Source organism: Heterodontus francisci, chromosome 1 (genome assembly GCF_036365525.1).
Source record: "Heterodontus francisci isolate sHetFra1 chromosome 1, sHetFra1.hap1, whole genome shotgun sequence".
Classification (NCBI taxonomy): domain Eukaryota; kingdom Metazoa; phylum Chordata; class Chondrichthyes; order Heterodontiformes; family Heterodontidae; genus Heterodontus; species Heterodontus francisci.
This window is the reverse complement of record NC_090371.1, coordinates 277,408,471-277,433,525: the sequence shown is the minus strand read 5'-3', so window position 1 is coordinate 277,433,525 and position 25,055 is coordinate 277,408,471. Positions and strand designations below refer to the sequence as shown.

At 43.3% G+C, this 25,055-nt stretch overlaps 1 protein-coding gene across 9 annotated transcripts in view; it reads right to left on the bottom strand.

The window, feature by feature from the left end:
- ccser1 (coiled-coil serine-rich protein 1) overlaps window positions 1-25,055 on the bottom strand; it is a 1,304,709-nt gene that overhangs the window by 457,409 nt on the left and 822,245 nt on the right. For all 9 annotated transcript variants that reach the window (XM_068045908.1, XM_068045891.1, XM_068045926.1 and 6 more), the window contains one exon: window positions 9,090-9,167. In XM_068045908.1, the coding sequence (XP_067902009.1) occupies window positions 9,090-9,167 (78 nt within the window). The remainder of the gene's footprint in view (window positions 1-9,089; window positions 9,168-25,055) is intronic.

Sequence of the window (25,055 nt, the reverse complement as noted above, 5' to 3'; positions counted from 1 at the left end):
GAATCAAATTGGCCACCAAGGCTGCTGCACATTGTTGAATTTAGGCTGAATGAGCAATTGGAAAGGATGGAGCAGGGATAGGGTGTGGAGTTTCGGATATGAACCAAACAGGATGACCTCAGTCTTGCCAACGTTTAGTTGGAAGAAGTTCGGACTCATCTGTGAAGCAATGTCACACAGCCAGTTGCAGAGCACACTACAGCCATGGAATTGAGGGCAGTGGCAGAGAGGAGAGGTGAGTGTAATCCACAAGAATTGTCTTCCTTGTACAAACTTATTGCTCATGGAATGAAAGGGATGGTATCAACATGGATACAAAAATGGCTGAGTGACAGGAAACAAACAGTAGTGGTTAATGGATGTTTTTCAGGCTGGAGGAAGGTTTGTAGTGGAGTTTCCCAGGGATCAGTGTTGGGACCCTTGTTTTTCCTGATATATATTAATAACCTAGACCTTGGTGTACAGGGCACAATTTCAAAGTTTGCAGATGATACGAAACTTGGAAACATTGTGAACTGTGAGGAGGATAGTGCAGAACTTCAAAAGGACATAGACAAGTTGGTGGAATGGGCAGACAGGTGGCAGATGAAGTTCAATGCAGAGAACTGAGAGGTGATTCATTTTGGTAGGAAGAACACAGAGAGACAACAGAGATTAAAGACTGCAATTTGAAAGGGGGTGCAGGAGCAGAGGGACCTGGGTGTATATGTGCATAAGTCATTAAAGGTGGCTGGTTGAGAGAGCAGTTAATAAAGCATAGAGTATCCTGGGCTTTATTAATAGAGGCACAGAGTACAAGAACAAGGAAGTTATGTTGAACTTGTATAAGACACTATAATTCTGTGAACAGCTACAAGATTGTTTGTGCACCTTGGGTTGCAATTGTATTTGGAAACACAGAAGTCTACAATCTAGTTCTTCACCTTGGCTTTACTCTGCATCTTCATTCCTCAGCATTCAACTTACTCCTTGCCCTCTCCCCCTCTGCATTTGGCATATTTGCCTGATTCCATATCCTTTAAGAGTTGGTACCAGAGGCAAAGAAGTCAAATTACTCTCAGAAGAATGCCTGTTTGCCTGCAGAGTTAACAGCATGGTAACAGAATGGCTTTTTCAGAAATCGTACAAATTTCAAAGCCGCATATGTTTCTTCGATTTCATTCATGGGTCACTTGATAATGAAAAAAAGAATCTTAGACCTGCAAGTGTCTGCAATAAATACTTGATGCAGCAAGTGAGCTGCACTCAGGTCTAGATGCAGCCTTACTGTCCTTAAAAGGACTGCCCACGAGGCCACAACCAAGAAAGCAACACTTTAATACTTACCTGAATGTGGAACCAGGAGGAACACTTTGTTTACCCCAACCCCCACCCCACTCAATCACCACCGCTCCCTCACAACCCTGTCACCATCACCCCACTCCCTTCCCCATCTCCCCATTTCCTCACTGACCCTAGGGACCCTGCAACGCCAGAGCATGTTCAAACATGCTTCACCAGCAGTCTGCCTGTTACCCTCCGAGGCTTAGCGGCTTGATAAAAATGAGGGCCAAGGCTCAATAGCAGGAAAGGCCACGACCCTCACCAATCAGGCACAGTGGTCTAGGCGTAAGTCTTTGTTCTTTGTTGTGTAGACAATGCTGGTTTGTTAAACTGGCATTAATGATATATTTCCAGTGACTCGCTTGTAAATCCTGTATACTGGAAAAATCAATTAAATTACAAATAGATAAACATGGCTCGAGTGTTCCTGGCTCCAAATGCAATAGTTAAGAGTAACAGAAGCACTGTTTAGGAAAAGGCCTTTTGTAAATTATTTAAATAAAAGTCATTCAGAGGAAAAATCTTCCCCAGGTGATGCAACTTTTCAAAAGCTAATCTAATCTAAAGAGTTCAGTCCTCTATTCTAATGCTACCATTTGGCAATGAACTTGCAGCTAATGCATTAGCTGTGGATCAGTGGGTCGCACTCCTGATTGAGCCCAGAGGTTCAGGGTTCAAGTCCTACTCCAAGAGCTGAGAACAAAAATCTAAGCTGATATTCCAGTGCAGTATTGAGGGAGTTCTATGCTGTCAGAGGTGCTGTCTTTCAGATGAGAAGTTCAACCGAAACACTGTCTGCCTTCTCAGGTGGACATAAAGGATCCTGTTGTGCCATCTCGAAGAAGAGGAGAGTTATTCCTGGTGTCCCAGCCAATATTTTTCCCTCAATTAACAACACTGAATCAGATTATCTGGTCATTCCTCATTGCTGTTTGTGGGAGCTTGTTGTGTGCAAATTGGCTGCTGTGTATCCCACAATACAACAGTGACTACACTCAAAAGTACTGCATTGGCTGTAAAGCACGATATAAATGCAAGTCTCTCTTTACTTTTCTAATGGGGCTGGAGGAGACATATTAGCCCTCCCTTAATGAAGATTAACAAGCACCAAAAAATACCAAATGTCTCGCAAGGCAGTTGAAAGTTTTCATTTCAACTTTTTTGTTAAACAAAACTTTGTCATTTTTAAAACAATATTCTCTGCAACCAGAACTGCAATGCCAATCAATAGTCTGCACTGATTCATTTCATAGTTTTTTTGACATTCTAGGCAGAGGTTACATTCGGAAGTATTCAATAAATGGCCTGACACTGGGAAGTTCCGAGGAACAAAGGGACCTTGACGTGTTTGTCCATAGATCTCTGAAGGCAGAAGGGCAGGTTAATAGGGTGGTGAAAAAGGCATATGGGATACTTGCCTTTATCAATCGAGGCATAGATTACAAAAGCAGGGAGGCCATGTTGGAGTTGCACAGAACTTTGGTAAGGCCACAGCTGGAGTACTGTGTGCAATTCTGGTTGCCACATTATAGGAAGGATGTGGTTGCATTGGAGGGGGTGCAGAGGCGATTCACCAGGATGTTGCCTGGGATGGAACATTTAAGCTATGAAGAGAGGTTGGATAGGCTTGGGTTGTTTTCACTGGAGCAGAGAAGACTGAGGGGTGACCTGACCGAGGTGTACAAGATTATGAGGGGCATGGACAGGGTGGGTAGGGAGCAGCTGTTCCCCTTAGTTGAAGGATCAGTTACGAGGGGTCACAAGTTTAAGGTGAGGGGCGGGAGGTTTAAGGGGGATTTGAGGAAGAACTTTTTTTACCCAGAGGGTGGTGACGGTCTGGAATTCCCTGCCTGGGAGGGTGGTAGAGGCAGGTTGCCTCAATTCCTTTAAGTAGTACCTGGATGAGCCCTTGGCATGTCATAACAATCAAGGCTATGGGCCAAGTGCTGGCAAATGGGATTAGGTAGACAGGTCAGGTGTTTTAATGCATCGGTGCAGACTCAATGGGTCGAAGGGCCTCTTCTGCACTGTATTATTCAGTGATTCTGTGATCCTAGCAATTGCCAGGAATGATGATTCAAGTCCTTCAATAAACTAATCCTGGCAAGAATGAAGCCCTGCTGTTCAGCTCCCTCCAGATGCTTTGGATCCTAGCCTCTTTCCAGCTCATCTCCCTGGCTTCTGATGAGCCTGACCATGCAGAACCTCAGTGTACAATCTGACAGTGAGAACAAAGAACAGTACAGCACAGGAACAGGCCATTTGGCCCTCCAAGCCTGTGCCGATCTTGATGCCTGCCTTCAATAATTTCAGAGCATGACGGGTGCCCCATTTTACTTTTATTTTTAATTATTTTTTTTTACATTTTTTACAATTTTTTTTTGTATGTTTATTTCATTTCATCTTAGTTTGTTCAGTTTGCTTACCCACTGTTTTTTTTTCATGTTTGTACTTGCTGCTGTTCAATCTTCAGTCCGTTAACACCCTACCTGTACTAATGCTTTGTCTTTCAACACACCATTAACATATTGTTTGCCTTTACTCCATGACCTTTTGGTCAGCTATGTGGCCTTGTCCAATCTACACCTTCTCAAAGAACAAAGAACAGTACAGCACAGGAACAGGCCATTCGGCCCTCCAGGCCTGCGCCAATCTTGATGCCTGTCTAAACTAAAACCTTCTGCACTTCCGGGGACCGTATCCCTCTATTCCCATCCTATTCATGTATTTGTCAAGATGCCTCTTAAACGTTGCTATCGTACCTGCTTCCACCACCTCCCCTGGCAGCAAGTTCCAGGCACTCACCACCCTCTGTGTAAAGAACTTGCCTCGCACATCCCCTCTAAACTTTGCCCCTCTCATCTTAAACCTATGTCCCCTAGTAACTGACTCTTCCACCCTGGGAAAAAGCTTCTGACTGTCCACTCTGTCCATGCCGCTCATAACTTCGTAAACCTCTAACATGTCGCCCCTCCACCTCCGTTGTTCCAGTGAAAACAATCCGAGTTTATCCAACCTCTCCTCATAGCTAATGCCCTCCAGACCAGGCAACATCCTGGTAAACCTCTTCTGTACCCTCTCCAAAGCCTCTACGTCCTTCTGGTAGTGTGGCGACCAGAATTACACGCAATATTCTAAGTGTGGCCTAACTAAAGTTCTGTACAGCTGCAGCATGACTTGCCTATTTTTATACTCTATGCCCCGACCAATGAAGGCCGACCATCAGACTTCATCTCCTTTCCATCACTGAGACTGTCTCTTTGCAATTCCAGAGCATTACCTGCCTTCAGAAAGATCAACGTTTGGAATAAACTCCTGAGTAGTGGAGTCAAGACCCTGGAATCAATTGGGTATTGCAATGGGGAATAGTGGTGGTGGGGGAGAGAGGGAAGTTAGGGTCATGCTGAATGATTTTCCTTATTCACTATGATCCTTACCTCACCATCACCCTTTCTGACAATCCTCAACCATGCCTTTAAGACCATAAGAACATGAGAAAGAGGAGCAGGAGTAGGCCATGTGACCCCTGTCTGATCTGATTGTGGCCTTAACTCCACTTTCCTGCCTGCCCCCCATAACCCTTGTAGATCAAAAATCTGTCTAACTCAGATTTGAACATATTCAATGACCCAGCCTCCACTGCTTTCTGGGAAAGAGAATTCCAAAGATTAATGACCCTCTGAGAGAAGAAATTCCTCCTCATCTCCAGACCCCTTATTTTGAAACAAAAACAAGAAATGCTGGAAATACTCAGCAGGTCTGGCAGCATCTGTGGGGACAGAAGCAGAGTTAACGTTTCAGTCAGTAACCTGAACTGAGTTCTGATGAAGGGTCACTGACCTGAAACGTTAACTCTGTTTCTCTCTCCACAGATGCTGCCAGACCTGCTGAGTATTTCCAGCATTTCTTGTTTTTATTTCAGATTTCCAGCATCTACAATATTTTGCTTTTATCCCCTTATTTTGAAACTGTGACCCCTAGTTCTAGATTCCCCAACCAGGAAAAACCACCTCTCAGCATCTATCCTGTCAAGCCGCCTCAGAGTTTTATATGTTTCAATTAGCTCACCTCTCATTCGTCTAAACGCCTATGAGTAAAGGCCCAACTTGCTCACCTTTTCTCCTAAGACAACCCCTTCATCCCAGGAATCAGCCTAGTGAATCTTTTCTGAAATGTTTCCAAAGCAAGTATATCCCTCCTTATTAAGGAGACCAAAACTGTACGCAGTACTCCAGGTGCGGCCTCACCAATGTCCTGTACAGTTGTAGCAAAACCTCCCTACTTTTATACTCCAACCCCCTTGCAATAAAGGCCAACATTCCATTTGCCTTCCTAATTACTTGCTGTACCTTGTCACTTGCAGGCTCAGTTTCGTTGATGCTGTCCTTGCCGGCCTCAAGAATTTCAACCCACATGAATTCCATATGAATTCCAGCTTACATTCTGTAGTTTGATGACTCTGGCCTACTGTGAATCCTCACCTCCCTGATCTACTTCATCCTCTAACCATCACATCCTTGCTCTCTCGGGCTATCTTCCAAACTCCCTGCCATCAAAAGCACTCTCAGTATCTATTTCTTAGATCTCTGCGTTAGTCACAAAGTTCTTGCTTACCAGTTCGTTTCAACACCACCCACCCCCACCCTACTTTTTTTGTGATTGTCCATAGAACATTTTTGATATTTGAAAGCAGGGTTCTCCGGGGAAATTGTTGCTGTTGGCCGTTTTGCTTGTGGCTCAACACTTGCACAGGTTATTGCCACAGGTGGAATGAAAAGAGAAAACTTGACTGTTTCAGCATTCATTGCATTTCGTTAGGCCAATAACTCTTCCATCTTAACTGAGTTGTTGTGATCTGGAATGCACTGCCTGAAATGGCCATGATGCAGATTCAATAGCGACTTTCAAAATGGGAACTGGAGGGGTAAAAAAAAAAAATGCAGGGCTACGGAAAAGAACAGGAAGAGTGGGATCATTCTTCCAAAGAGCCAGCACAGGCACAATGGGCCAGATGGCCTCCTTCTGTGTTGTACGACTGAATGATTCTTTGATCTTTTGTTCTGCTGTTGAAATCTAAAAAAAGAAACTTTGAAGTCAAAGAAATCATGCAATTTTCACTCTGACTGGCACAGAATCAAAACGTGCAGCATGCGGCCATTGTTTTAGCCAAGGAACAAAGCCACAAGGCAAGTCTGGATGAAGCACTAAAATAAAAGCAAAATACTGCAGAATGAAGCACTGCTGGGCATCACGGGATATGCAAAAGGGCAAGAAAAATTCATTGGTAAATTCTAACATTTTGACAAATAGTTTATATCTTGAAGTACTTTAAAACTGAAATGATTTGCAAGATATTGCTGAAACATAAGCCTATTAATATTCACTTGGCTTCTTGAAACTAAATTATTCGACAGTTTATAGCCACTCCAATCAATATTACTTCGCTTATTCGATAAATACTGCCTGTTTCTAATGCTGTTTGATCACTCACTGTAGTCCTTATTTGCTGAACTTCACACAATCTACACAAAACAAATGCATGGTCAAAAGTTTTGTACAAATTCAAAAGTAGAAACGTTTCCTTACCTCTACTCGTTACCAATCACAGAATTATAAGCTACACACACCTAATACATCCAATTATTTTCCAGTAATCTCTGAAACAGGCCCTCTGGAAGTTTTCGCTCCTTGCACCAATTAATTAGCAATGCTGACAATTGAAGCTAATTCATAAGCATAATTGTAAAACTGTTTTTAAACAATCCTCTGCCACTCAGAACATACGGCAATAGTTCTTATATCGGCAAGATTTGTTTGAAATTTAAATAAAATCAAGAAGTCAAAGAAATCCACGATGAGCCCATCTACATCTATCATTGGTTAAATTTCAGATATAATTTTGCCACAACGATCTATTTCTAACATTCTCTTGTTTTATACTCTATACATTGTTCCTTCAAGTGTTTAGAGTCAGTTAGATTTCCTCTTCCAATTGTAATTAACTGTGTAGCAATCGAAGAATTACAACTCTATTTTCCCAGCAAGGCAGTGATATTGGAGTCGCCTTGACTGAATAGGGCCTTTCACATAATGACTTGGTAAGATGAGTTATTTGTGTTGCAGCTGCAGTAAAATCACTCTACTGACAGAATCCAAAAACAGAACACAGCTGATGAGGTTTACAGTAATACCTTTTTGGCAAATTAATGATAAATATTTCTTCCACATCAATGTCATTTCCCATGGGTTCTATCAGCACAAGTTGCCAAAGTTTCAGATACTATGTTGAGCAGCTATGAGTCAAAGGCAATGTTTTTTTCGTTTCTATGGAGCTATTCTGTTAACATTTTTAAAATGAAGAGGGAGAGATTAGTCATCATCTGGTACCTACCAAAAGGAACAAGTTGTGGTTCTATACAGTTTGATTTGCCATTAGCCACTCAAACCTGAAAGGAGATGGATAAATAACCCCCAACAGTAGTCGTTGCTGGAGTGTTTACTCATCATCAGTGTTGAGTAATAATTTTTGTGTTAAAACTATTCTAAGCCCGCCAAGAAATCCATAACCAATATTCAGTCCAAGGCTACTTATCAATTTTATTTCAGGCGGGCAGTGATGTCAATCCCATTGTTTATATCTCAGGAGACAAAAATCATGAGTGGCTTTTTTTTCCAAAACATAACCAATTGGCAGTTGCTTTATAAAGCACATTAGTGGCTTAACTAATTTCTAACAGATCAGAGCTCTTTAATGAACTATGTTACTGCCCGTTTGGCTATAACTTGGCTTAACTTAAAGGTCCTGCATCCCAGAACAACAGGCCCGAGACTGAGTCAGGCCATTTTTCAGGCGTCCAGGGTAGCTGCCTAAAATGGACTTTTGGCCCCTTGCATCGACTAACAAGGGGTCTAACGCCTGATATAGGGCCCCTCAGGGAAACTGGGATGCCCAGACTTCAAGCCTGCTTTCACCAATGGGGACTTTCTTGAAAAGCTCTGTCTTTCCCCTTCATGGGCGTCTCCATCCAGTGGCAGTCTACAGGTGTCTCTCTTGGAAGGTTCAGTAGTCTCTTTAACCGCTTTGTGAACAGGGATCCAAGAGTGGGGGTCTATGGATGGAAGTCTCTCCCTCTCTTACCTTCTGTCTCTTCCTGTCCCCCCACAATCCCAAATTTTCAGAACCCTTTCACAATATCGCAACTGAGGGCTGAATGTGATTGAGAAATCACACCTCTCACAATCAATTTGTATGAGTTAGCATATCTGAAGGGGGAAGGAAGAACTTTTCTTTCAACGTTATCATCTGCCTCCTTCCCTCAATCCCCTGCCTTTGCCCTGCTACCTTTTGCAAGTAAGGGCTGAGCTTTTATTAGTTATCTTGTGTGATTTTAGGATGAGGCTTAGAACATCCTCATTTCAATTTGTCAAGTTTTGACATTTTACGCTCTGCAGTTTTAATGTGGCAAGATATTTATTTATTACATTTTAATTTCTCTTTAACTCATAGCAGAGGATTTATGGGAGCTGCTGGTTAGAACAAGTAATTAAATGCACTAAGTGTATTGCTGTTATATACGCTGATCTGTAATTATCTAATTCTGAAACAAGAGGCTGGAACCACAGAAGAACAGAAAGACTGATGTTATTTCTGAACACCCCATTAAACATAAGCATGGAAGCAACAAGCAGCACATGTAAATAGAGCAGGCATGATGTAAACAACAGTAAAGGGAGAAAGTCGAGCGAACAAACAAACAATTACTCACGTCGTGACTGAGGATTTCCGTCTGTGTCGACTTTTCTGCACGTGAGGAATGTGCCCTTTGCACACTTCGATTGCGATCCTGTGACAGAAATTGTGCATTGCTTATTGCTTGCAAACATAGAAAGCTCCCTCTATACAACAACATCTTGCATTTATATACTGCCTTTAGCACACTAAAATCTGCATAGAGAATGTCAAACAAAATTTAACACTGAGCCACCTGAGAAGATATTAGGACAGGTGACCAAATACTTGGTTAAAGAGGTAGGTTTTAAGGAGCGTCTTAAAAGGAGGAGGGAGAGGTAGATTGGCAGAGAGGTTTATGGAGGGAATTCGAAAGCTTAGGGCCTCAGCTGCCAATGGTACAGCAATGAATATTGGTAAAATACACAAGCGAGTCTTGTGTCTAGTGCACACCCATCCGGGGAGATTACCCATTTAAGGCCCCAAAAAGGCAGCTGGGCCTTCCCGCCACGGTCTTAACTGGGGTGGAGGCAGGAAGGTGGCAGGATCCCCACCCGATACATCCCACCTGATTAAATGCTCTCCCCCGCCTCCAAACCTGTCGCTGGGGAGAGCATAAAATACCCCCAACGTATTTGTATATCACGCTTTAGATGCCTCATTTCAAAAGTACACTAAAAGCCAGTCATTTCCTTCTGACATTGATAATTTTGCCTAATTCCCCACCAAGGGCATCAGAGAGAAATTTATAAGTTTAAATTGTATAAAGAAAGGAAGAGCTTGCATTTATATAGCACCTTTCAAGACCTCGGAATGCCCCAAACTGCTTTACAGCCAATGAAGTACTTTTGAAATGTATTCACTGTAATGTAAGGAAACACCACAGCCATTATGCGCACAGCAATCAGCAAATGGCCAGATATTTGTTTTTAATAACGTTGGCGATCTCCCCTGCTCTTCATCAAATTGTGTCATTGGATCTTTTACATCCACTTGAGGGGGCAGATGGGGCCTTGGTTTAACATGTCATCTGAAAGACAGCAACTCCAACAGTTCAGCATTCCCTCAGTACTGCACTGGAATATCACCCTAGACTTTGTGCTTAAGTCGGACTTGAACCCATAACCTTCTGAGTCAGGGTCAACAGTGCTACCAACAAGGCCAGGTTAAACATAGCTATCACCTAAAAGTTTCAACCATGCTGCAGACCCTAGTAAACCCATCAGCAACAAGGATTATCTGCTCATGTACACTTGAATCATTAGTAACTGAGAAAGGTCACCAAGCTGAACCAGCCCACTGGTTTTTGAGTGGTCTTAACTCCTTCTACCTATCTTCTCATCATATCCCTCGGTTACTGTGTTATACAACTTCATTAAGGTAAATTACACATGCATTGTGATTCCAACTGTTTCTCACAGGAACTGTTGCCAATCTTTTGCACAATCCAATACCAGATGGAGCGATATATTTGAAAAAAAAAAGTCATTGTGAATATGAAGAAATACAGCCATCCTGAACTAGACTTGTTCTGTTCCATTCCAATTCAAAATTACTGGCAGTCATCGCTGGACCCAGATTGTTTGGCTTGACGATGGATGTGTGGCAACCTTACCAACAAAATATCAGCCTCATGGCAGAAGGAAGTAGTAATCATCTCTGTTGTGACAGTCTTATCTCAAAGCTCCCTTGCAGGGAAATTGGAATTGTTTTAGCAAAGTGCTGGTATGAAGAACCAAATGGCCTCTTCCTGCACTGCAAATTTCGATGGCTGCACGTCCTGAAGCTGTAAGGTAGATGGGAACCAGAGGGTATATTGACTTGGGACAATGACATGTCACCTCTGATATTGAATTCAGCCCAGAGCGAAGGGATGCAAGTCTCCTCTGGTAACATCAGGGATTGCACATGAAGGCACAACCCAGGTATACAATCAGAGAAGAAACTGCAAAATAACTTGGCACCGATAGACACTTACATTTACAGAGCCCATTTAGATGGTTAAGAAAGGAAGTGTGAAGCAGCTAGTGGAGTGATAGAGTGTTGTTGGCCAAGAGTTCGGCCCATTTTTTGGAGGTCTACTAAATCCCAATCTGGTGGGCAGGAAGCGCACGCACAATTCCAGGTAGAAGAGCACTGTCCACCATATTGGTGAAGAACTTGAAGGCAGAACAAGCAGAGACTAGAAGTAAGACCCTCCAAACAGAATGAATATCTAATACTGCACTTTCTATATGCCATTATTATTCACGGACACATTAGAGGAAAAAGAAAACACGCTCAGGAAAAGTCAATGGGGATAATTTTGACTTTGTACGATAGTATAAAGCAGCTCATTGTGAATCAACAATGCATTTTATATCCCACTCAATCTTTATATTCATTGAAGGCAATGGAAATAAAAATCAAGAGAGGTGAAAAAAAAAGCTGCTGATTCGCCATCATCTGTTTTATTCCAGCACACAAAGATAAATTACCCCCAATTTATTTTACTTTGCGTGTAAAATATTCCCGCTGTCATGTGAACACGATACTGAGTCCCTGCTACAGAATTCAACCTGAGCATTTATGTATGATTTCTCACTTCCTTTCACAAGTAGCCATTTGCCTTAATTAATGTGGAGTGGTATAATGATTGAATAAATGCATAAAAGTTAAAACAAGATTAGCATTTAATATTCAACAGATGACCTTAAAACACAGTGGGCAGTATTTCCCCAGCCCTGTGGAGACAGGTTTGGAGGTGGACCAGTGGGGGTGGGGTGCTGGGAAAGCAGCGGGAAACCCCATCGGTACGGCTCCCGGTCAGTGTCCCCCCCACTTCGGCCGACGTTCCCAGGGGTAGGCTACCACGGGAATCAGCAGCCCGCTCCACAGAGGCAGCAAGGCAATGAAGCCAATTAAGGCCTTAATCAAGGGCTATTTTGCCCCAGTATCGCACAGGCCCCCACTGTGTCTGCAGCCTGGCAATGCTGTAGAAGTGGCCTCTCACCAAGAGGTTGGCTCAATTACTTGGCAGCATCAGGGGACCCTCCACCTTGAGTACTTTGCTATCTTTTTCACCACTGAAATGGGAGGTCTTCGTGAGCACCTCGACTTTGAGGCACCCCGTAGGTCTTCCTTTTCTCCAGCACCGCTCACCTCTCCTGGTGAGGCTGCCATTCAGACATTGCTGAGTGTCCTCTTACTGGACCTCTGGCTTCGTTGGTCCACCCACTCCCTTTAATTGGGCGGTGAAAGTGGAGACCAATCAGGAGGCTGCCTCTCGTAAAGCTGCTCTTGTGGCGCGCTAAGGACATGTGTGGGCTCAGGACCCGTATATGGTTCTGATGCCTGGGGGAAAACTAAGCCCAGTGTTTGCTATAGTTGACAACGTCCTACAGGAGCAATAATTGTTTCAGAAATCCTTTGTAGATTGAAAGAAAACAATTTTATTAACAGCTGATCAAAATTGGAGTTTCTGAAATTACATGGAATTACATAGAACTCACAGCACAGAAACAGGCCATTCGGCCCAACAGGCTTATGTCAGTGTTTATGCTCCACATGAGCCTCCTCCCATATACTTCATCTAATCCTATCAGTGTAATTTCTTCTATTCCTTTCTCCCTCATGTGTCTAACTAGGTTCCTCTTAAATGCATCTATACTATTCACCTCAACCATTCTATGTGGCAGCAAGCTCCACATTCTATCCACACTCTGGGTAAAGAAGTTTCTTCTGAATACCTTATTGGATTTATAGAGGTTATATTTATGACCCCTCACTTTGGTTTCCCCGCCCCCCCACCCCCCTCCATTAGTATAAAACCCTTTTATAATTTTAAAGGCCACTATCAGGTCACCCCTCAGTCTTTACTTTGCTAGCCTGTTTAACCTTTCTTAATAAGAATAACCTCTCAGTTCTGGTATCATCCTTATAAATCTTTATTAACAAAACTATAAACAGCACGCTTGAATACATTAAAGCATAGCTTTTTTTGAAATTTCATAGTATCATAGAACAAATAATAATTGAAACAAAATCAAAACTACAGAACTTTTGATAAATGAAGTGCCAAACCCTACATTTTAAGAAAATGAATTAAAATTCAGTTATTCGATGTACTTAGCCAAAGCCTGAAAACCATTTACCGTCATGCCTTATTGTGTTGTTTACAGCTGGTCTTTGTGCACATACAATGTCTAACCACCCACAATATTATAGCTGCATTCTGTTTCCATCATGCTTATTGCTGAACAAACAGCGGGAGAAAAGAAAAGCAAAAACACTAACGTCTCATTACTTCTGTTAGCAAAATACTCGTGGGCATCTCTGTCCCCGCAGTGATATTAATTGTCAAAAGGAATATTGCTTCGTGCACTGAATAAACTTAACTGTGTACTCTGTTGAGACACTGTGCAAAATTTCAGTTGCTTCACAAAGAAACAAAGAACCATGATCATTTCTATTGACAGTTTTAATATAACATTTCAGACCTATTAAAGTCTTAGTGGTCATTTTTGAAGGGATCTCTTTCAGCTCTATAATAAAACCTATAAAAGTGCACCATCACTGGATACATTATTGAAGCTCTTTCCCAAGTATAAAAGATTCATAACTCACAAACGCTTTAAGCAAGTGTGAATTGCAATGGCCTTTTGCACAATTTAAGGAATACATGTAATGTATCATCAGGAGTGGGATGTTCCATTTATCACGTGGATAATTTAGCCTTGAGTAAGGGGTGAAAGATAAGGCAGGAAAATCATTTATTTTAACATTTTACAAAAACATGAGATATGAGCCTGTAAAAAAAGATTGATTTTAGTTGCATTATTAGAGAATTGACACACAATTTTAATGAATATATAGCATAATTACTTTTTGGTTTTGCTTCATAGCAAATTAATAACAGTTGGTGTGGGGTGGTCCCAAGTGTAACAAACCTTTGCAAAATGGAGTGGGAACTGAAGCTGCATATAATAAATATCATTCTTTTTCTCCCTTATTTTTACAGTTTGTCCTTCACCTGGAGGGTTACATGAATCTGTAACCAGCTCAGTTGCTCTGAAATCGAGGACAGTGCTAATGAGTGCACAGTTGGGAATGCCGCAAGTAACGTGTGGTAAATTTGGAGAGACTAAGAACTTGACAGTGGCAACAGTGAACCCCTGAGTAGATTTGTGGTAGAGAGACAGCAAGCTATTAATTGTTCCCCAACTGTTTGCCTCTCCCCCTTTCATGAGGCTAGCGGTTCAGGCTGGGACATTATACCAAGCATACAAATTAGAAGCCTGATGGAGAAAAACGTATCTTTCCTTTGTCAACCTCCTAAAGAGAATAATGTTCCCACAGATTTTTGATTAACAGCACAGAGAGAGAATCATGGAATATCATAGTACAGAAAAGGCCATTTGATCAGTCAAGTCTGTGGTTGTGTTTTTCACTACAAGCCACCTGGTCTAACACCACTCTCCTGCTTGTTCTTCACATCTTTTGATATTCAAGAATCTATCCAATTCCTTTTCGAAAGAATTTATGGACCTCTGCTTCAAAAATGGATTGGTGGCAGAGAATTCCAAATTCTAACACCCCAACTGACACTGTTTAGAGGATTTTTTTTTCTAACCTTTCCTTTCATAACTCTTTGTGACCTTGAAAACCTCTATCTGGTCACCTATTAGCTTTCCCAGCTCGAGCAAAGAAAGCTCTAACTTCTCAATATACTATGAATTGTTGATACAAGTAAAAAAATTAACTGCTGTTTATTTTTCGTCAATTTTACTTTGTACTTGATCATCATCTTTAATTAAGACTTTGTTTGTCCTTTTGTCGAATTCAGTTTTCTATGTCAACCAAGTCTATCATTCCTAGGGACTGGATTTCGTACAGCATCTGTCCATTTAACATGTATTGCAAAGTGGAATAAACTTCAACATACTCATGCTGCCTATCATATAATAATACACAGGTACATAATTCTTAGATGGTGGTAACAACAACTTCTATTTATATAGCGCCATTAACAAGATAAAGCATCCTAAGGCGTTTCAAAGGAGCATTATAAAACAAAATATGACACTAAGCCACTGATTCAATGACCAAAAGCTTGGTCAAAGAGGTAGGTTTTAAGGAGTGTCTTAAAGGAGGAATGTGAGGTGGAGAGGCAGAGAAGGTAGGGAGGGTATTCCAGAGGTTGGGGCCTAGGCAACTGAAGGTGCAGCCATCAATGGTGGAGCAATTAAAATCAGGGATGCTCAGGAGGCCAAAATTAGAGGAGCGCAGATATTTTAGAAGGTTGTGGGCTGGAGGAGATTACAGAAATAGGGAGGGGTGAGGCCATGCAGGAATTTGAAAACAAAAATGAGAATTTTAAAATCAAGGCGTTGCATGACTATGAGCCAATGTAGGTCAGAGAGCACAAGGGCAATAGGGGAACGGGACCTGGTGTGAGTAAGACACAGGCAGCAGTGCTTTAGATTAACTCAAGTATATGGAGGGTAGACTGTGGGATATCAGCCAGGAGTGCGTTGGAATAGTCAATGAGCAATCAGCAGATGAGCTGAGACAGGGGCAAAGTCAGGTGATGTTACGGAGATGGAAATAGGCGGTCTTAGTGATGGCGCAAATATGTGGTTGGAAGCTCATCTCGGGCTCCAATCTGACACCAAGATTGTGAACAGACTGGCTTAACCTCAGCCTGTTGCCAGGGAGAGGGATGAAGTCAGTCACTAGGGGACAGAGTTTGGAGTGGGGACCAAAAACGATGGCTTCAGTCTTTCCAATATTTAATTGGTGGAAATTTCTGCTCATCCCGTATTGGATGTTGGATAAGCAGTCTGATAATTTAGCAACAGTGGAGGAGTCAATGCAACCACATCTCACAACTTGCATAAACGGCCAGCTATTCATCCATGATAGCCACATCGCCCAAACAGATTGCATGACCTTCAAGGACACACCCTCCTCTCTCTTGCAGGACAAGGTGGCACATAATCAGAGGCAAGAGGCACTAACCGGAGAGCCATGCAAGTCCTAACCCCATGCAGGAGACAGCACTGGGTAATATTGGGATGTGCATTGCTAACACCAGGGCCAGCAATGGGACTGAGACCATCGAAGATAAGGGTACCTTCATAACTAATCCTCATTCTCTCATTGTATTTCCCTCTCATCCTACAATCTCTTCTGATTTACAAGCTGCAAATGGTGTAAGCATGCACCTCTTACTTAACCCGCCCTACCTCCACCGCCCCCCCACTACTCACACCACAATCTTACTTTTGTGCCTTTCTCCTTTCAGGTAACAAGGTAGTGCAACCTTGCCTGGCAGTGGAAAAACAGTAAGAAGACAGTGATGATGAAGATGCACTGTCACTCAATTTCACACTTGCAGCTAACAGCTCAGATACTAAAATGACACGTAATTTGGAGGTTAGCATAGAGGTGGAATCTGCATGTGCTGAGCGTGAGTAGCCTGAAGCCAGGGCAGGGGGCAAAGATAATGCAGATGCCAGCTGACTGGAGGGTGAGGTCGCACAAGAGTTCTGTTGCAGAGGACTCAGATGAGCACTTCATTGGGGCAGCCTACAGAAGGACTTGATGGGTATGCACAACAAAATGCTTGGTGCATTGGGAAGCCTGCCAGAAGGCCGATAGTCAATGGAAAGGATTATGAAGGAGTCCAGATCCAACCTGGTTCAGGGCTTAGCCCAAAGCTTGGAGCCCATCCTTTCCGGCATGGTAGTGGTGGCCAACTCTGTTCATGCACTTGTGGGTCCAAACATGATGCAGCATCGGATGGCCAATGTTGCAGCTTCCATTGCAGTACATGCAGCAACCACCCAGTATGAGTGCCTGCAGTGGAAGCTCAGACTGCTGCCATCAAGGCGATGGATTATAGTGTGCAAAGGGGCTTGCAGCTGTCACAGAAACTCAGCAATCTGTCCTCCAATAGATTATTGGGATTGCCAATGCACTGTAGTCCTGAGCAGCGGCAGTGCTTTCTTGGAACACGAACGAACCTGCTGTCCTCTCCCAGGACGATAGCATTTGTCCTCCCACCCATGCCAATCCACCACCAAATGGGGAGGCGGTGGCGTAGTGGTAATGTCACTAGACTAGTAACCCAGAGACCCAGGCTTATGCTCTGGGGACATGGGTTTCAAATCCCACCACGGCAGATGGTGGAATTTGAATTCAATTAATAAATCTGGAATTAAAAAACAAGTCTAGTGGTGACCATGAAACCATTGTTGATTGTTGTAAAAACCCATCTGGTTCACTAATGTCCTTTAGAGAAGGAAATCTGCTGTCCTTACCTGGTCTGGCCATAATGTGCCTCCAGACCCACAGCAATGTGGTTGACTCTTAAATGCCCTCTGAATTGGCCTAGCAAGCCATTCAGTTCAAGGGCAATTAGGGATGGGTAATAAGTGCTGGCATAATCAGCGACGCCCACATCCCATGAACAAACACATTTTAAAAAAGTGCCTTTGCTGTTGCCTGTCAGCCATCCTTTATGCAACAGTGGGCAGCAAACTGCAAGATGTTGCAAATATCTCCAGATCCAGCCTGGAAGGGGCTAGATGCATAAAAACACATCACCATGGTCACATTCACAGCCATTGGCAATGCCATCCTTGCCCTGCTCTGGTTGCAGTTGTGGCTGCTGCAGGTGGCAGATTTCAGTGAGGACATCCTTACTGAAATGCAGACATCTTACACATTGTTCCTTGCTGAAGTTCAGGTAGGAGAATTGCTTCCTCAACACTCTAGGCAGATAAGCCCGCCTGCTGAGCGACCTTGTCCTCCTCACTCCTCCAGCAGCTTGCCCTGCTTTGCATGGGCTCTGTTCATTCCCAAGTCATTCTGTATTCCAAACGGAATAGCTACGAATGCACCCATGTCTTGGAGCAACTGGTTTGTGCAGAAGCCCTGAAGTCAGCCCTCATTAATATAGCATCCGACACATTTTGCCCTTCAAGTGTGTGCATGCTCTGTGGATATTATCTTGGAGCTCTAAGGGCACTCTTAGTGCCTAAAAAAAGGACACAAACAATCCCAATTTCTCACCCAATATCTTATATCATTATCATTAGGGCGGCGCAGTGGTTAGCACCGCAGCCTCACAGCTCCAGCGACCCGGGTTCAATTCTGGTTACTGCCTGTGTGGAGTTTGCAAGTTCTCCCTGTGTCTGCGTGGGTTTCCTCCGGGTGCTCCGGTTTCCTCCCACATGCCAAAAGACTTGCAGGTTGATCGGTAAATTGGCCATTATAAATTGCCCCTAGTATAGGTAGGTGGTAGGGGAATATCGGGACAGGTGAGGATGTGGTAGGAATATGGGATTAGTGTAGGATTAGTATAAATGGGTGGTTAATGGTCGGCACAGACTCGGTGGGCCAAAGGGCCTGTTTCAGTGCTGTATCTCTAAATCTAAATCTAAATCAAAAATCTGCAGAAAGGTATCCTAGTAGCACAACATGCTGACAGGTTTAATGAATATGGAGGAGACTGTAAATGTGGTTGTCCTCTAGACATATGCTAAGCGACACCATTTTTCAAAAGAGCAGCTGAAATTCATCAATCCACAACCTGCTTTTGTTTCAGAAATTCTGTACTGGCTGAATAGTGTGAACAATGCGACAGCAACGACAACAGCATTTATATAGCCCCTTTAACATAGTAAGACAACCCAAGATTCTTCACAGGAGTGTTATCAATCAAAATTTGACACCGCGCCATATAAGATGTTAGTGCAGGTGACTGAAAGCTTAGACAAAGAGGTAGTTTTTTAAGGAGCATCTAAAAGGAGGTGAGAGCCTGAGAGGTTTAGGCAGGGTGTTCCAGAGCTTAGGAAGCTGAGTGCATGGCCATCCGATGGTGAAGCAATTAAAATTGGGGATGCGCAAAAGGCCAGAATTGGAGGGGTGCAGAGTTAGATGAGGTTGCAGATATAGGGTGGAGTGAGAAGCTGAAAACAAGCACGTGATTTTTTAAATCAAGGTGTTGCCAGACTGGAAGCCAATGTAAACCAGCAAGAACAGGGTGATGGATGAACTGGACGGTGCAAGTTAGGACACAAATGTCTTCAACGGAGAGTTAAATTGGTCGGGACGTAAAACCAGCATTCCACTCATTCCTGTGAGTTTCCCACTGGCGAGTTAGGTTAAAATTACCTCCAATTTCTCTCCAGATTGATAATGGAGTAGGGGTGCAAATGCAGGGGGACATCACATGCACATATTCACACACAAAATGACTAGAAAGCCCCATATGTGGCTCAGTTTGGAATTGCACCATCTCGTATGACATTGACCAGGAAGGTCCAGTTTAATCTATGGTTGAAACTGAGTTGGACAATCTAAGCCAGGACAATGATTCATGCTTTAAAACTAATTTCAATACTCCACGGTCAGGAAGAACATCAATTGGGAATCTTGCTCCTAATTAATCAGAATGGAAAATGTACATGTGTGAACCTTGAATGCAGCATTGGGTTGGTTTATGATACTCTTCATGACTGAATCTCCTGCTGGTGTACACAAAACTTGTTCTTGCTTGTAAAATTCTTGAGATGTATCTCAGCTCATGGTCTGCCTTGGCAACAGTTCCATATTGACTGAATACACTCAGCAAATGGTCAGTTTTGCTTCAAATCCTTTTCTTCTAGTGCAAATGGAACCTCCCCCATTTATTTTCAAGCCTTATGCCACAATCTTTATTGCTCTTTGTACAGTGTCACTTATGTCAAACCTCAAGGTTTGAATATATCTACTCAGTGTCCTGGCCAACATTTATCTTTCAATCAACATCACTAAAAACAGATTATCTAGTCATTATCATGTTGCTGTTTGTGGGACCTAGCTGTGTGCAAATTGGTTGCTGTCTTTTCTACATCACAACAGTTCAAAGGTAGGTAATTGGTTGTAAAGACCGTTAGAACATCCTGAGGCCATGAAAGGTGCTACATAAATGCACGTTCTTTCCTTTTCCTTAACCTTGCAACTCCTCTACAACTGAAAATGTCATTACAGGTTAATGTGGCAGTCAGTCATACAAGCCTTAAAATATTGACCTATGTACAATAACATATTAAAAAATAGCTTCCTGTTTCCTGGACTGAAGTTTTCTAAGGTTGATGCTCAAAGGCATCACACTCAGGTGCTTTGCATCAATACCTCGAAGTTTTCTTTGTCAATATTCAATGTGTTTCATATTGGATGTACCTGGATCAATGATCAAAGCTTCTTAGATCAATACCACCCAGAAAGGTTCCAGGCTTCGAAGATCAATATGAAAGGATTCCCTTGTCAGATTCTATGGTCAATAATCTAAAACAATACTCACAGCCTCCCTCACCTGACAACGCAAGCTCTCTGATCAGTGTTCAATGCTTTTCCCAGTCTGATGGTGTTGAATCCTCCCTAGCTCCTGAGATCAATGTGCAAGGCTTCTGAGATCAACACTTGAGGCTTCCCTTCCATCTGTTGACAAACCTCACTCTTCCCTCCATCACTACTGCCATTCAGCATCTGCCAGAACTATGGCAATTAAGTCATTACTTCACTGATATAATTTGTCAGCAACCCTCCCACAATGTCAGCAGATGCAATGAAGCTGCCAAGAATCTCCCTCCGCTCCAACCATTGGAATCAGCTAACACAGCTATTTTCAACAGGAAGTCCACAGGACAAAACAGAATTTTATTTTCTGGACAAAAACAAGATTAGTAGGTTCACAAAAATCACAAAGGATTTTTTTCCACCCCCCCCCCCCCCACCTGAAATTTTCTTATACAGGTGAATAAATGCATAAAATAATGCATTAGCTCCTGGAAGGTGTCCAAATCAGTGCTCCGTCAGCACAGTGCACACAAAGCATGCTGAATATGCTCTGACAAGGCAAATGTCACATCTGTGTCAACAGAGGGGAATCAATCTATTTACCTGGAGACATTCTACCATTTTTATAATTTAGTAGTGACAAGTGAACTTTTACACTTTGAAATTTTGTTATTGTTTGATATTTAAATATATGTATCTGGAAGAGAAATGAAAAGGCAATTTGTCCTGTGCAATATTTTGTGAATTTCTCCTTTCATTCAGCAAATAAAAGGCTGATATGAAAGCAGAAATTCAGGAAGGACTGCAAACATATTAGCAAAACTTTGGATTACAGATACATTTGGTAAAGAAGGAAGCTCTTAGTTCATCTAATCTTCTCTTCAGCTCATTTTTATTTCTTGGTTCTAGTTATAATGACTCAAATCCCACCTGGTACTGGAGGTAATGGAGTAGAAACTGATCTTCGATGTGCAAAAATGGCCAATTTCACAGGGTTATGCCCTGCGCCCCAGGGATGTCATATTGGCCGTGGACAATTTTCAGGCCACCTGGGCAGCCATTTTAAATAGGCATTAGATTTGTAGCTGATAGAGGATTCCTAAGCAAAACTCATCAATGCTGTACCTGCTCCACTCAGATTTCAGTAGAATAGCTGCACCTCAACAAGCTGATCCACCAAAACATAAGTTATATATACCCATACACACACATATATACTTACCTTCCTGTTGAGCAGGAAGGAAAAGAGTGCTCATCCAGACTCCACAACACTCCTAAAGTTCGCTGCAGACCCATATTCACCACTACCCAACTCCTGTTCTTCTACCCAGCATTCCTCTCTGCACTTCCCTTACAGCCACTGCTAGCAGGGTCAAGTGGTCCACCCTAAATCAGGCCATGTGACGAAGTTGGTTCTAGAGGCCAATCTCCAGTTTCCAAGTTTGCTACCAGTTATGCACCCAAAGTAGGCCATAACAAGTGTCTACCCCAAAAAGTCTCCTGTCTCTCTTGGAAGACTTTTAAAAAAAACAATATATATTTTTTGTGTTCTTCAGTCAATGAAGTAGACACTAGTCCTTGCTTGTTTTCAGGCCCAGGGATGGAAATACAAGAGGAATGAGTGCCCGAGCAAAGAGGCCTGAGGCCTTCCAGAAACTGGGACACCAGCCTCTACTGCATATTCAGGTCAAATTTCCAGCACCCATCCCCTCAGCGGCAGCTTGCCCCAGAAGCAAAATCAATTTTGGGCTATCGACAGCAATTCTGAGGGAACTTTTAGGATGACAGTTGGATCAGGCAATTGAGGGAAGTCGATCACCAGGTCGTATTCCTGCTCCTCCAGACTCTATGGAAAATTTAGTTTAAGTATAAAACCACCCAACACTTCTGTTAATGGCTGCGAAGGCCACTGGAGAATCCCGAGTTGGACTTGATGCCCAATTAACTAATTTTGTTAAAGGGTCTTCAAAAAGGCATAAGTTCCCTCACTGACATAGAGTCACAGAGAGATACAGCACCAAAACAAGCCCTTCAACCCACTGAGTCCATGCTGACCATCAACCACCCATTTACACTAATCCTACATTAATCCCATTTCCTTCTCCCATCCCCACCTTCCCTCAAATTCTCCTACCACCTACCTACACTAGGAGCAATTTACAATGGCCAATTTACTTATCAACCCGCAAGTCTTTGGCATGTGGGAGGAAACCGGAGCACCCAGAGGAAACCCACGCAGTCACAGGGAGAACTTGCAAACTCCACACAGGCAGTACCCAGAACTGAACCCGGGTCGCTGGAGCTGTGAGGCTGTGGCGCTAACCACTGCGCCACCCATTTGCAAGGGACCTAACAAGATGTATAATTTTAATAGTAATTGTAATGTTTTAATAGGCTTCTTACTTCATAAGGCATCAGCCATGCCTTAGTCGGTAGCACTCTTGCCTCTGAGTTACAAGGTTCCCTGTTCAAGTCCCACTCCAGGCCTTGAACACAAAAATCAAGGCTGACACTCCAACTCAGTACTAAGGGTGTACTGCACTGTTGGAGGTCATCTTTTGGATGAGACATTAAACTGAGGCCCCGCCTGCCCTCTCAGATGGATATAAAAGATCCCATGGCACTATTTCAGAGAAGAGCAGGCGAGTTCTCCCTGGTGTCCTGACCAATATTTATCCCTCAATTAACATCACTAAAACAGATCATCTGGTCATTATCCCATTGCTGTTTGTGGGAGCTTGCTGTGCATAAACTGGCTGCCATGTTTCCTATGTTACAACAGTGACTACACTCCAAAAGTACTTCATTGGCTGTAAAGTGCTTTGAGATGTCTGGTGGTCATGAAAGGCGCTATATAAATGTAAATCTATTTTGTTCTTAAATGTTATTTATTTGGTGATATTTTCATCCGGATCATAAATGGAACCATTTCGAAAAACTACATGCAGTGCAGTGAAGTAACTCAATGAAATTTCAAATAATTGCCGATCTAGATTTCACCCTCCATTGCTGATTTGAGCCAATGAGAAAAGTGTGATTTAAAAAAAAATCTCCTATAGCTAACACAATACACTTTATTATATCGATTGAGACCTTTTCTTCAGCATACTACAAGGCTTAAATCAGATATAATATAAATTAGACCAGATCTACTACATATGCATTTCAAAATATTGCAGTCTGAGCAACATGCTTTCTGTCTCACATTCATTCGATATGCAAAGTGACAGGCAGGAAAAGACCAGCTGGTCCATCAAGTCTGCCCTACACTAATGATGGCTGGAACTTTATGTCTAGTCACGTCATCCAACCCTAACTCCCCCATGTCCCACCAGAAATCTCACTTCCCATCCCCCTATCCCACCTCCACTAATCACAAACCAAAGAAAAACACAGGATCAAAAATTCTGGAAAATTCCTCTTCGACTCCCTCAAGTGGTCAAAAACATCCCAGGAGATCACATGGACCAAGTGTGAACCATATAGGGACATAGGCCAGGATTTTATCTGGGCGACGGGGGTCTCGACCTCCAACAAAAGCGCTGGCGAGAACCCCGCGCCGCCTCTTCTGTGGGAGGCTCACAAAATTAAACACCAGTTCGGCACTTTACTGGACAGCGGCGGGCCTTCCATGGATCAAGGATGCCAGTGATGGAAGTCCCGCCCTCTGAGAGCTGTCAGCTAATCAGAGCTTGGCAGCTCTTTAATTGAGCAGCGCCACAGCGGAGGCAGTGGCTGCTGCCAGTGGATCACCTACCCGAGAACCAGGGGCAGTGCTGGACCCAGGCCACAGGTAGGTCAGGAGGGGTCTCGTGGAGTGGAGGTACAAGGGAGGGGGGTTGTTAGCAAAGTAGGGGAGTGGCTCTCAGTGGCCCACCATCCCCTCCTGATGCCGGTCCCTCATTCAGGCACTAAGTGCCTTTTAGTAAGGGACACTCTCCCCACCCGGAGCCGGCAAGCAACACGCACGGTTTCTCTTGTCGTGCTCCCCGTGCAGCGACAGCATGCTCGCCGCTGGGATAGCTGTGGCAGCGGTGGGATGAGGCCCTTCATTGGGTATTAATTTCCCACTAAAGGGTCTCAAATGGCGGTGGGGCTGGTAGGCCATTCACAGGCCTTCCAGCCCCGATCTTAATTTCGGCATGGGTGGGAAGGTGTGGGATCCCCCCGCCACCATCCCTCCCGATTACAGGCTCTTCCCAGCTCCAAACCCGCCGCAGGGGAAGGGCGTAAAATTCTCCCCATAGAGTCATTTACAGCACAGAAGGAGACCATTCAGCCCATCGAGTCCACACCAGCTTTCCGTAGGGCAATCCAGGCAGTCCCATTCCCCCACTCTATCCCTAAAACTCTGCAAGTTTATTTGCTTCATCCAATTACCTTTAAAAATCACTGACAGTCTCCACTTCCAAGGCCTTCATAGGCAGCATGTTCCAAGTCATTATCACTTGATTTGTAAAAGAGTTCTTCCTCACATTCCCCCTGCATCTCTTGCCCAAAACCTTGTATCTGTGTCTCCCAGTGTTTGTACCATCTGCTAATGGGAACTGTTTTTCTTTGTCTACCTTACCCAAACCTGTCATAAGTCTTGTACACCTCAAATCTCCCCGCAGTCTACTTTGCTCCAAGGAGAACAACCCCAGTTTCTCCAACCTAACCTTGTAGTTCAAAATCC